The sequence below is a fragment of the Pseudophryne corroboree genome, chromosome 1 (genome assembly GCF_028390025.1).
Source record: "Pseudophryne corroboree isolate aPseCor3 chromosome 1, aPseCor3.hap2, whole genome shotgun sequence".
Taxonomy (NCBI): domain Eukaryota; kingdom Metazoa; phylum Chordata; class Amphibia; order Anura; family Myobatrachidae; genus Pseudophryne; species Pseudophryne corroboree.
The window spans coordinates 995,672,818-995,685,175 of NC_086444.1; the positions used below are offsets into that span (position 1 = coordinate 995,672,818).

General features: G+C 44.0%; 1 protein-coding gene across 1 annotated transcript in view; it reads right to left on the reverse strand.

Moving 5' to 3' along the window:
* The window catches only part of HHIP (hedgehog interacting protein), a 161,583-nt gene that overhangs the window by 119,188 nt on the left and 30,037 nt on the right, over nucleotides 1-12,358 (reverse strand). The window contains exon 4 of the mRNA XM_063920612.1: nucleotides 8,277-8,478. Within this exon, the coding sequence (XP_063776682.1) occupies nucleotides 8,277-8,478 (202 nt within the window). The remainder of the gene's footprint in view (nucleotides 1-8,276; nucleotides 8,479-12,358) is intronic.

Genomic DNA, 12,358 nt, shown 5'->3' on the forward strand with positions numbered 1-12,358 from the left:
AAATGGCGGCGACGCGCGGCTCCTTATATAGAATCCGAGTCTCGCGATAGAATCCGAGCCTCGCGAGAATCCGACAGCGTCATGATGACGTTCGGGCGCGCTCGGGTTAACCGAGCAAGGCGGGAAGATCCGAGTCGCTCGGACCCGTGAAAAAAAACATGAAGTTCTGGCGGGTTCGGATTCAGAGAAACCGAACCCGCTCATCTCTACTTGGCACTGTATATACTGGAGTTAGGAATATATATGCTTGACACAGTGCTGTACATAGTGCTCCATTTGTTTTACAGATGTCTCTCTATGCCCCATTTGGGACAATATGGGTCTGATTCAGAGGTGGACGCAAATCTTGCGTGGCTGTGATTCTCAAGTGCAAAAATATGGAAACATCAGTTCGACGGACTGACTAAACCCTGTGATGCCCACTTTGCATATCTGAGCAATGCTCAAGTGCATTGGTGGATCCGATCACTTCACCTTCCCCGCACCATCGGCTGCAACATCGACAGCTCAGAGTATCCCATGTCATTTTCTCAAAGTATGGCCACTGTGAATGCGAAAGAGATGATACACTCATATGAAAACTCTTCTTTTAGTGCACTCTTCAGGTCACCTCCCAGTGTCCACCCTGAACCGCCCATGGATCGCAGATGCCACCTCAAGTCATGGCAAAGTGGCACACAAATGCTAGCGCCACCGCACACATTAGTGTCCGTGTGCGCAGTAAGGGTCCCATAGCCGTTTTCTACATAAGCAGTAGCAAATAATCAGTAAATTTCACAAACATTGGCACTGCATCCACCTCCGAATCAGGCCTTATATGCGATGGACATTGGACTGTATTGAGTGATGAATTTACCTTCAATGTTTGTTTGGCTATCGACTACTCAAAGATCAAGTGAGTTCTTCATTGTAGAATAGGAATACAGGCTAACAGACTTCTTACAGACAGTCACTGCACTAATAACACCAACCACGTGGCACAAGTTTTATACATCAAATTTTCCTATTTAGCCTTTCGCTTTTATATAAGTGAGATGTAATAATGTTACCTAGATCAAAGGTAGACAACCCTTAGTGTTAATGCTACAAGGTGGCACTCGAGGATGTTCTGAGTGGCACCCTCGTGGTCAGTTCATCTCCTACTAAGCGCATTGTACTGCTTATCCTCTTCTACCCCCCCTTCCGTCCAAGAGGAGACGCTATCTGAGAAGCCAAAAGCATTACATGCAGACCCAGTGAAGCCTGGGCTTCTGATGAGTGAATTCTGCCACAGTTAGTCTTGTTCACAGCTGAACAATGTCTTCATCAACAAAAACAAATGATCAACACTACCTGCCCAAATAGCTTCACCAAAAAGGAGGTACGGAGAAGCCACCATCATTTATTACTTTTGTAAACGTTTGTATATGTTGTAATTAGATGTGCAGGTTTGGATTTACCTGGATTTACTTGAACCTCAAAAACAGCATCTTAATGGCTATCAGCTCTCGCTGAATAGCCAATAAGATAAATTCTGATAAATTCGAACTTGCAATAAATTTGGCAAAAATAACTGAGTAAATCCGAGCACGCATGACCGCATCCAAGCCCCCAAATCTATTGCATTCCATAGCTTGGTACAAATTGGAAATGCGGCCAAAGTTCAAAAACAGTAGTTTGGAGGTTTTTGGATCCATTTTTCCTTTAGTACATCCCACCTCCAAAGAGAAAATCATTGCCTAACCCTAACTTAGATCATGGTCACTGGTCATTCTCTTACACAGAGCTTACTGACCAAGTATGCCTGATTGTGACACTAGTTGCAAATGTAACAAAATGGATTTAAGGCTTTACTAATTTGTACAATCGTCTCATTTCAAATAGGGCAGATAGATTGATAGATAGTGTGTGATAAGTGTTGTAGTGTACCAAGTATCGCTGTGCTGACATATTCTCTCAGAGACAAACACAGGATTTTAGAATGGGGGTAAGAGACTGGTACTTTTACCTACTATCAATTTTCATCACATATTTTACACTGCAACAGCTTGGGGCATAAGTTTTTATCAGAGTGCTGTGAAGTCAGAGAGGGAACATGGTCACGCTCATCTTAAGCAAAACTAACTGAAAGCAGTAAAATGGGAGACAGACACAACCCCTCAGTAATTGCGCCCCCTAAGATAGCTCGGCAACCCGATGGGGCTGGCCCCCACCTCATTAGCAGGGCCTGCCTGAGCTCTTAGGAGTCCTGACTATGTAATACAAAGCTACACGAGTGAGTAAAATTATTATCACCACCTCCTACATTTGACGTCAGCAGCGCGAAGCCCAGGAAGTACTTCATGTGTCGTGCACTGGCTTGGTGGGTATATAAGGTGTGCCATAGGCCGTCTGTACACATATCACTGGTTGCTGTCATGCGTAAAAGGGGCGATATATCCAAGTTGCAAAAACAGATGATTATCAGCTTTCGGGCTAAGGGTGGCATTACTTCTGAAACTATTTGTGAACTGTTCGCGTGCTGCTGTGCTGAAGGTGTATCGTGACTGGACAAATGGCTCCATTGTGAATAACCAACGTGGAAACTTCAAAGCACCATGTGCCATTTATGTGAGAGGTGAACGTCGGCTACGAAGGTGAGTGAGGGCCGACCAACACGCTACAGTGGAGCAGCTCACCGTCAAAAAGAACCGGTGGGCTACCAGATGTGTATCTAAAACAGTTCAGCACGTCTAGCTGCTCAACGTGCTGCACATGGCGGTTACTCTGGCTATTTGGTGGTCATAATAATGTGACTCAACCGTGTATAGCTCTATTATATCTATTCTACTGTACTGGGAACAATCTGAAACAAGGGTGATGTGGATCTTAATCTGCATCAAAGCAGAAAGTACAAGTGCAACTTCCATGTTTCATGTTGTACTTTCAAAGAGTAACTGAAGAGCTGTAATTTGCACAGAACAGAGGTATGTACATCTATAAAAACTGCATGATCTGTTCTGTTTATATAATTAGCAAATTACAGATAGTACAAATTAAAGTTGGCAACGTGTAATTTTATCCATTGATATTTGTCCTCTCAGCGAACCTTGTGAACAGGAAATAATGACGAAACCTTAACTAAAACAAATTATCACGGATGAAATGTAGTGATGGTAATAGCAACATCCTCCACCCTGACCCACTGAGAGAACAACTTGGTTTTTCCAGACCCCATTCAAAGGTTATCTATAGATATCTTTTACCAAATGCTTTACTGCAATTATGCAGTGTGATTTCTAACACAGATGGTTGTCAAGGGTTGCAGAACTTACTTCCCTACTCTTCCGGCATTTCCCCAGCCTCCTGGGTGAGCAGACCACCCTCCCCGATCTTGCCCGCTTCACATGCAATTTGCATCAATGTGGCTACATCCCCAACGCACAATGGCACCAATGTCAGTATTGCGCTGAGGGGGGATTAATATGTGAATCATTTCGTCATGCCCTCCAAATTGTTACTTGGAGGCCAAAAATGTAGCTAGCTATGATGCAGAGTGGAAGGTATGCATACATTGATTGGTAAGGAAAGAAAGGGGTGGATTATGCATACCCATATACATGGTAGAGGCAACAATTAGGTGGGCTGAACCAATATTCACAAGAAATAAATGACAATACTAAGGCAGGAGACACAAAGTGTACTGACTGGCTGTATCCTCTGACAATTGCTGCAGGCCACCATCTGACTACCACTGTATATTAGGTCACGGATACATATTTCTGTCTGGCACCTGCTGCCATGTCACTGCTTTAACTTATCAAAGTGTTGCTGTAAAGGTGAGAAGAGGATCTACAGATTCAGGACTCCAAATTATTTTTGATTACATCAATTTTGATAAGGTAAATGGTGTATTTATTTAACTATCTGAGTAATAATCAAATTTGGTTTGCTTATTATTATTATTTCGACCTCTTTACGCACCTCATTGCAAAATAAGTAATTATTTTACTTGTACTCTTGAAACCACATAATGAAAAACACACACACTCAATCTGTTTGGCAGAGAGGCATGCCACATAGCACTGAGCTATGTGAAATAATCACATCCTTGAAATACACATTGAGATAGAGTAACTTGAACAGATAGTGAAGTAGAAATATTTTGGCAGGCATTAAAGTCAATGGCTGTGAGAAAGCCAATACCACCTCTCTGAGTTCCAGAGTAACCAGATTTTCCCACAAGGTAGCAAACCAGTTTAACCTTTTGGAATCACTGATATAATAGCATTAGCTCTGATTTCACAGCCTGTCTCAACCTCATGTTTTGAGGTTTCCATTTTCACAATCTGGTATTAATAAAAGTTTAAATACAATAATCAAATATAACTGAAATCGTCTGTCAGGTGGTCAGGATACAGATGCAATGGATAGTTGTCACTTACATTAGCATTAAAGTGATAACCCGTGGCACTGTTGCAGGCCAATTAAGTTATCTTAAAAATCAGCTCTTCCAGTTACCAAGAATGCTAAAACAAATTCATAATTTTTTTTTCTCCTATTAGGAATGAGTTCTATGATCTCTGCGTATACAATCATTGGTCAACCATGTACAATGGATCCAATATATTCCAGTCATTTGGCCTGAGTAGATCTTTCCAATTTGGCCATATGCTATATGACCAAATTCAACAACAAAAAAGAGCATCATAATGTTTTTCCAGCATTAAAAAAACATATCTTCTAATTCATTAATGACGTGCTTGCCACATTTCCAAAATGTTTGTGTTAGTCACACAAATGTAACTCTTTGTCTCCCTGATTTTTTTGTACCAAATGTTTTTTTCAGTTCATAAAAACACTTGGAAATCTTCCTTTTTGGGCCTCAAAGCACTGAAATAGGTATAGAAGTCTATATCAATCTAGAGCAGTGATTTTCAACCTTTTTTCACTCGCGGCACACCAAACAATATTTTTAAATTGTCAAGGCACACCATCCGTTCCCCACAGAAAAAACCTAAAAAACACACATTGGCCTTCACAGTAATAAAAAATCCACACATACATCGGCCTACATAGAAAAAACAATCACATTGCTCCCCACATAAATCATGTTGCTCACACATAAATCAATTACATTTCTCCCCACATAAATCCTGTTGCTCCCCACAGGAGAAATAACAAAAAGAATATTAGCCCCTACCGGTCAGCTGTCCTCCTCCCTGTTCCTCAGTGGCGGGGGTTGTTCACAGTGGATTGCTGCGAATACTGAGCAGCGGGCGGGCGGGCAGGTGTGGATGTGGGTGGGCAAGGAAAGCTGTGGATGCAGGCGGGAACTGGAAGAAGTGTATGCAGGCAGGTGGGCTGGCTGGGTGGTGAGATGTGGCCGCCGTGACCTATGATATCATACCGCCACGTCATCACTGCACAGGTCACAGCCGGAGCATAAATGATCCTCTAAGAAGAGCCCGGGCCAACAGTTCACTCTGAAGGTGCAGGAAGCTGCTCTGACTCCGCGGCACACCTTGCAACTGGTTGCGGCACACTAGTGTGCCACGGCACACTGGTTGAAAAAGCCTGATCTAGAGTAACATACAGCTAAAACTAAGCATGACATTTTAAAGATTTCCCATTGGGATCATCTTGGGATACTTCATGATGCCATGAATTGTGCAGGGGGGCGAGTGGCAGGGCCAGCAGCACCGGTAAGTCCTGAGAACACTGAGCAAATGCATAGACAGCAGGGTGCCCGTCACGAGGACGCTCTGGCAGCGCTGCAATAGTAATCCTGGCTGCGAGGAGCCGTTCCAGACACCCTGCTGGCCAGAAGCATGTGGCGTTACCAGTCACACACTCTGAGTTACAGCCCTGCTTGAGTCATATATGAGACTAACAAATGAGTCTACGCTATCCGCCACTGTCCTTTTTCCGCCAGACGCCGGGGGCTTGTGGGCCTGTATGAACCTTAGTTCACGCAGGAGCACTAGGTCTAGCACTGATGGAATTGTGGAAACAGCTGATTTTCACATTAGTCTTCTCTGCGCCAGAGCGATCGCGGCGAGTCAGCATGTTAATTATCAGGTGCCGCCCAGTACCCAATAATTAACATGATGAATATGCCCCATAGTAGTGTATTTAGGGAATTCAAATAAAATGCCTAAGTTGCCAGTAGTTTTAGAAGGTTTGACCATTAAGTAAGAGAATCCTTCATATTTTTGAGGATCCAGATCTCGGGTGACTTGTCATGGTAGTTAAAAACTATGTGTAAATTAACAAAGGCACAACAATGCCTTTTCTATTTATGATAGTTAAGGATGACTTGTCTAAATTCAGCAACTCTTTTACATTTTTACAGTTATATATTTTCAACAGTGTCTTGGCTGGCCCTGATGAATTTGGTGCCCTAGGCAAGCTTTTGGCTGGAAAACCCCAACCCTATACACATGCTCCTGAAAAGGGGACGTGACCTCACTGAAAGGAAGTGGCCTTGTGGCACCCCCAATTCAATCATTCTGGGGTCACAATCTGCTGACCCAGAGGAAGGTTCATGCTACATCCTTCCAGACCTGCTAGATATGGAGCCCACAACCCCCCACCTGCCAAGCTATGGAAATGACAGCTGTACCACCAATCTGCTGCTGAGTCCCTACTAGCCTGCTGCAGGAGGTGATATACACAGGGCTTGCTCGTCTTGACACCTCTAAATACAGATCCCCACCCTAATGTTCAATGTTTGCCCACAGTAACATTGACCGTGCAAGGTAACCTGGGGATGGTATTCTCCCCGGAGCACAGTCTCTTCTGGCTACTGTCGATGACGCAGAGGACACGAGGTAGGACTGGACAAGCTGAGCACTGGGATCGGGACAGGGCTGCTTGATGACTTCTCTGAGCTAGTGATCTGAGTAGTCTGAAGTAACAGACAGTTCAACTGACTGCAGACTCCTGGGATCATTGGCTGAGAGGTCCACTAAGTCAGGCAGCTCCACCTCTGCCCCAGTGCTCAGATTTCGGAGACAAGGCTGCTGAGGGCGGCCGCGACTGTTTCTGTGCACCCCCTCGAGGCTAGGTGACAGTTGTCCTAGTCAAGCGGCTAGGCCACCTATGCCCAAGGCCGGCATTGATGGCATCACTGTGTGGTATGGCAATTGAACTGTTGCCGAGTGAGACAAAGTAAATTGATTGGTGTAAATTGCCATGTATTCAGGACACAGGCTATTTTATCTGATCTGAGGCATGCAACTTATAGGTTATTTAATAAATGATCAGACTGAGGATTTAGAACCATGCTGACTGGTACAAAGCGTTTCCATAATAGTTTTTTTCCAGCAGTTGTATGTATGTTACATAGTCACACTGCACTGATCTGAGTTCCGTAATGTGAGGAGTATTTGCTTGCTTACTGTTGTTTGGGTGACTTATGCTGATATCTCATTGACAATTAATTGTATTGTTTTGTTTACTGACAACAAAGCTTGTATTGTATTGTAGATTATTTTAGCAGACTGAGAGGGATTCAGTCACAATGCCGGATGTCGGGATCCCGGCAGTCGAAATACAGACGCCGGAATCCCGACACCCTTTAGAATACGCCGGAACTCCAAAAGGGACAGGAGACTGACGCCAGAATCCCGACAGCTGGCATCCTGACAGTAAATATACCCAGACAGTTAAGTTTTAGTGGAGGGGGGGTTTAGGTTTAAGTGACAGACGGGGGGGGGGGGGGGGGGGGGGTTAGGATTATGCTGCGGGTAGGGATGGTTAAGGTTAGGCACCCCCGGGGGAGTTACAGTCAGGCTGGGGGAAGGGAGGGTTAGGTTTAGGCAGCGGGGGTTTAGGTATAAGGGGACAGGTTAGGGTTAGGCTGCGGGTAGGGATGGTTAAGGTTAGGCACCCCCGGGGGGGTTACAGTCAGGCTGGGGGAAGGGAGGGTTAGGTTTAGGCAGCGGGGGTTTAGGTACTAAGGGGACAGGTTAGGGTTAGGCTGCGGGAAAGGTGGGTTAGGGTGTAGGGGAGAGGGGAGAATAGCCCATACTCACTCCTGTCGGTATGTTATTCATTGGGATCCCGGCGTCAGTATTATGACCACCGGGATCCCATAAGCCGGCATTTCATATTGGATCCATTTGAGAGGACATAACTTATTTGAATGGAACGTTTGTGTTTTCAAATGCATACCAAACCTAACATAAAACTTTTAGGCCTGTGAAAAATGTATGGCATAACTGGTTACTGCAGCATCCCTAGTTTATATAGTGGAGAAAAATTCATAAAACCTTATAAATATTTTAAGTATTAAAAACACAATCATGTCTGACCTTAATTCCACTTTGCACCACTTTATGTATGTCAAGAAAAGGCTCCTTTATCAAATCTCCCTCAGGGCTTAGAATCTTCACATAACCTTCCTTTTCAAGGATGAAGAGTCGGTGAGAACCATCCCCACTATGCATAGCTCCAACAGGCTGCCTCAGGCCTCGGAGAATCTCCTGAATGCAGTAGCAGTTGTGTTTGTGTTTCCTATAAACAGATTGAAAGTGTTATCAAGTACCTGTACTGTATAGCAATACACACTATGGGGGTAATTCCAAGTTGATCGCAGCAGGAATTTTGTTAGCAGTTGGGCAAAACCATGTGCACTGCAGGGGAGGCAGATTTAACATGTGCAGTGAGAGTTACATTTGGGTGTGGTGTGTTCAATCTGCAATCTAATTTGCAGTGTAAAAATAAAGCAGCCAGTATTTACCCTGCACAGAAATAAAATAACCCACCCAAATCTAACTCTTTCTGCACGTTATATCTAGCTCCCCTGCAGTGCACATGGTTTTGCCCAACTGCTAACAAAATTCCTGCTGCGATCAACGTGGAATTACCCCCTATATGTAATGTATCCCTACAGATTTGACATGCTCTTGCTAATCCTGGTAAATACTGAAGGCTGCAGTGGTGACCAGGGTACAGCAAGTGCCTGAAAACTGCAGCATGTTTCTGATATACTTTTATTGTCAGAAGTCAAGCGTGTGCATTTGTTGCATTACATGGGAAGGAATCTTGCAGAAGAATGATAATGGTAAATATAACATGTTCATACAGTATCTGCCACATTCTAAGACAGTGCAAGACAGGAGCTGCTGGTTTTATTTTCCATTCATTTTTTTGTGTATTATCCTATATAATAAAAGTCTAATGCTGCTCCTAACCTCTATGGGAGAATTCAAGTGTTTTGTGCGCCGGTGGCCAGCAGATGGTGCCCGACAGAGCTACTCAATTGTGGCTCTGTTTGGTCGCACACAGCCGCCGGGGCTGACATTACTGTTATGTTACGTCATATTGATGGGCTGGTAACTAGTATGTATATATTCGGTTTGCATTTAGCATCCCGGTGGTTGGGATGTCAGTTATCATGTTACCGATGGCGGAATCCCGACACCACAAATTGGCCCTGAAGCACTGACAGTCGATATCCCGAGGGTAAGTAACCAGGTCCTGGTTAGGGTTAGGGCTGGGGGAGGGGGGGTTAGGCACTATGGAAGTTAGCCCCAGCCACCACCCCTGGTGGGTTTGCCCTGGTCCCCCCCTAAGAGGGGGTGAAAATACTTACCCCCTCCAACGTTGGGATCTTTGTTGTTGGGATGCCACTGTTGGTCATGTGACCTCCGGCATCCCGACCACCTGTATTTAATACTGAACCCATATATTCAATAACCTTGTTTATTGTGTGTTATTATAACATATAAATTGTAATATCCCTCAGTCCCCAGTGGCACCTGCTGAATGTCTATTACTCTAGACTCGCACCAACTTCTTTTATTTGCTGACAGTATTCTGCAGGTTTATGGTACCATAATGTAGCTTTATTTATCTGGTGTCCATAATATAGGGATAAATATAACAGATATTTGTTTTATTCACCTATACAGACTACAAATAGCAGGGCCGTAATGAGGTTTGTGCAAGCAGTGCCGCTGCACAGAGCACAGGGCTCTGGGGGCAGTGCCCTCGCTGTTTTATGGGTCTTGCTTCACGTTAGCAGGGCTGACAGTATCTCTACTGCAGTACAGTGTCCTTTGCACACTCCACCAAGGCACCCTGCAATCTGTGCAGCCACTCAGAGCATCCTCAGCATAGTCCGGGCAGTGCTGAAGACCCTGCCCCCTCTGAGTCTTCATGTCATGAGGTTACAGGGTGGAGCCAGCACAGGACGCTCTGGAGCCAATAACAAATAGGCACAGTTTCACTTATGACATTGTAGTGAGGTGAGGATCCTGTGTAAGCGGTGCAGGGTAATTGTGTCATGAAGTGAACTTCACATAAATAGTGTGCAACAACATTGGAAACACCAATATAAAGGGCCATATTACTGCCCTTAAGCAACGCATATGAAAGTGGCAGGAGTGCTGCAGCACTATTATTTTACATGAAAGTCACTAAACTGACGCATTGTTCTAGAATATTCTATAAATTATAGATTGGGATTAGCTGTTTTGAATTCTATGACACATGGATAAATCAATCAGTCCACTGGGCAAGGTGTATAGATGGGCACACTGTTATCATGGAAGACGCCCTCATCAGGAAAGAAACACTGCAACACTGGGTGAGGGTGAACTCTCCATATCATAAAGTAGCCACTAGATGAATTGATCTGTAAAAGCTAATATATTCTACCTTTCATTTTAAACTAATACCATGATATTGGCGTGTGTATTTCCAGTCACCTCTGCTGATGATGTTTTCTGTGTGGAGGTCCATGCTGACATTATATTATGTCACCATTGTTTGAGAAACATTAGCAAGTTGTACTGTCATATACTGTAGATTAGCGTTCCTGTCAAACACACCCTAACAGTAAACCTGCTTTGATAAGCACTGCGGTTTCCACCCCATTATAGGGGTCCGACAAGTTTACATTTCATGATCGCTTTCCTTAACTAGACCTGCCCAGCATGCTACCTGCTAGCTTCAAGTACTGTACAGTAAGCAGACAACAGCTGCTTCTCAAGCTTCAATCATTATCGCCATCACTTTTTATATTCCCTACATCACTGTAATACAAAGCCAGTGTGTCACTGAATATAACATTATCCCTTAATGCGTGATGCACTGAAATTTCACTTCTTGAGTTGTGCCATCTTTACATAGACAGGAAGTGACTTCACAGCAGATATAGGGGGGTATTCAATTAGCTCAGAGAATTTCGGTGCTATTGAATTCACCCTCCCTGCGTATTCAATTGTGGTCCGTTTTCACCCTTTTTTAAGGCATTTTCACCAATGACTTTTTACCTTTTTTTATAGCAAAAAGGCATTGGCGAGAAAACGGACTGCGTATTCACCGGCGCAGGAGAGAAAAGACATGGATTCGCCGATCCACATGTTTTTTGCTTCTGTTCAATTTTTCGCCTAGGTGAAAAAACAGCCCTACTATTGAATAGGGCAAATCCCCATTCACCCTAAAAAAATTGAGAAAAGTGCTGTTTTTTCACCTAGGCAAATAAAACGGACCTAATTGAATACCCCCCTGATTGGGATTAGAATCTATCAGATGAATGTTAAAACATTTAACTTAAAAATCACGCTGTGAGTGCAATTTGTCTTTATAACAGCGGAAAGGAACTTAAATGGGCACAACAGACCTTAAATCTCTAGGATAAGGACAGATTGTGCTCCTGGTGCTGGGTCATTGTTAGGTTAGCTGACTGTAATTGCTATAGTTAGGATGGCTAAGAGTTAACTTTAGTGTCTGAAGTAGTATAATTAAGTTAAGGGTGGGATTAGGGGTGGAGGCTTAGTTTCTTATAATATGGTTGGGCAGGGATCTGCCTCTTTTGTTTGAGTTCCCCTCCCTCCCTCTTTTTCCATTGTTGTTTGTCCACCTATAATTGGGCAGGAAAGAAGAGCAGTCCAGTGGGCATTTTACTGAAATAGTAGTTTGCACTCACATGTAATGCGCCGTGTAGGCTGACTTCCCTGGGTGCTGCAGTATAACATTACATGCAGCATTAGGCTTCTGTCACGGTGTAGGATCTGGCAGTGCCGACAGACGAGTGCCTCTGGCCGTGCCTCTGGATTGATGAAAAGTGGGTGGGCCATGAGGCCACACCCCTTTACCTTTTTGGGCACACACTGGAGGGGCTTTCCAGTGTATCGGGTGTCACTGAACCCAGTGACAACTCTGATTCTAGATATACCTTTCGTTGTGAAGGGAAATGCCCTCCAGATTATCATTGCCATCTTTGCTGTATGAGGTGTGGTCACTGAGCAGCTACCGTTCCTTCTGTTGCCACCATATAGGTTTCATTGGCTGACCAGTTTTTAAATGCCATTCTGTTGTATGTGTGTTCATTTTAGTTAAGTGTTAATTTAGGGTGTTGTTAAGATCTGTATTATGGTAACAACCT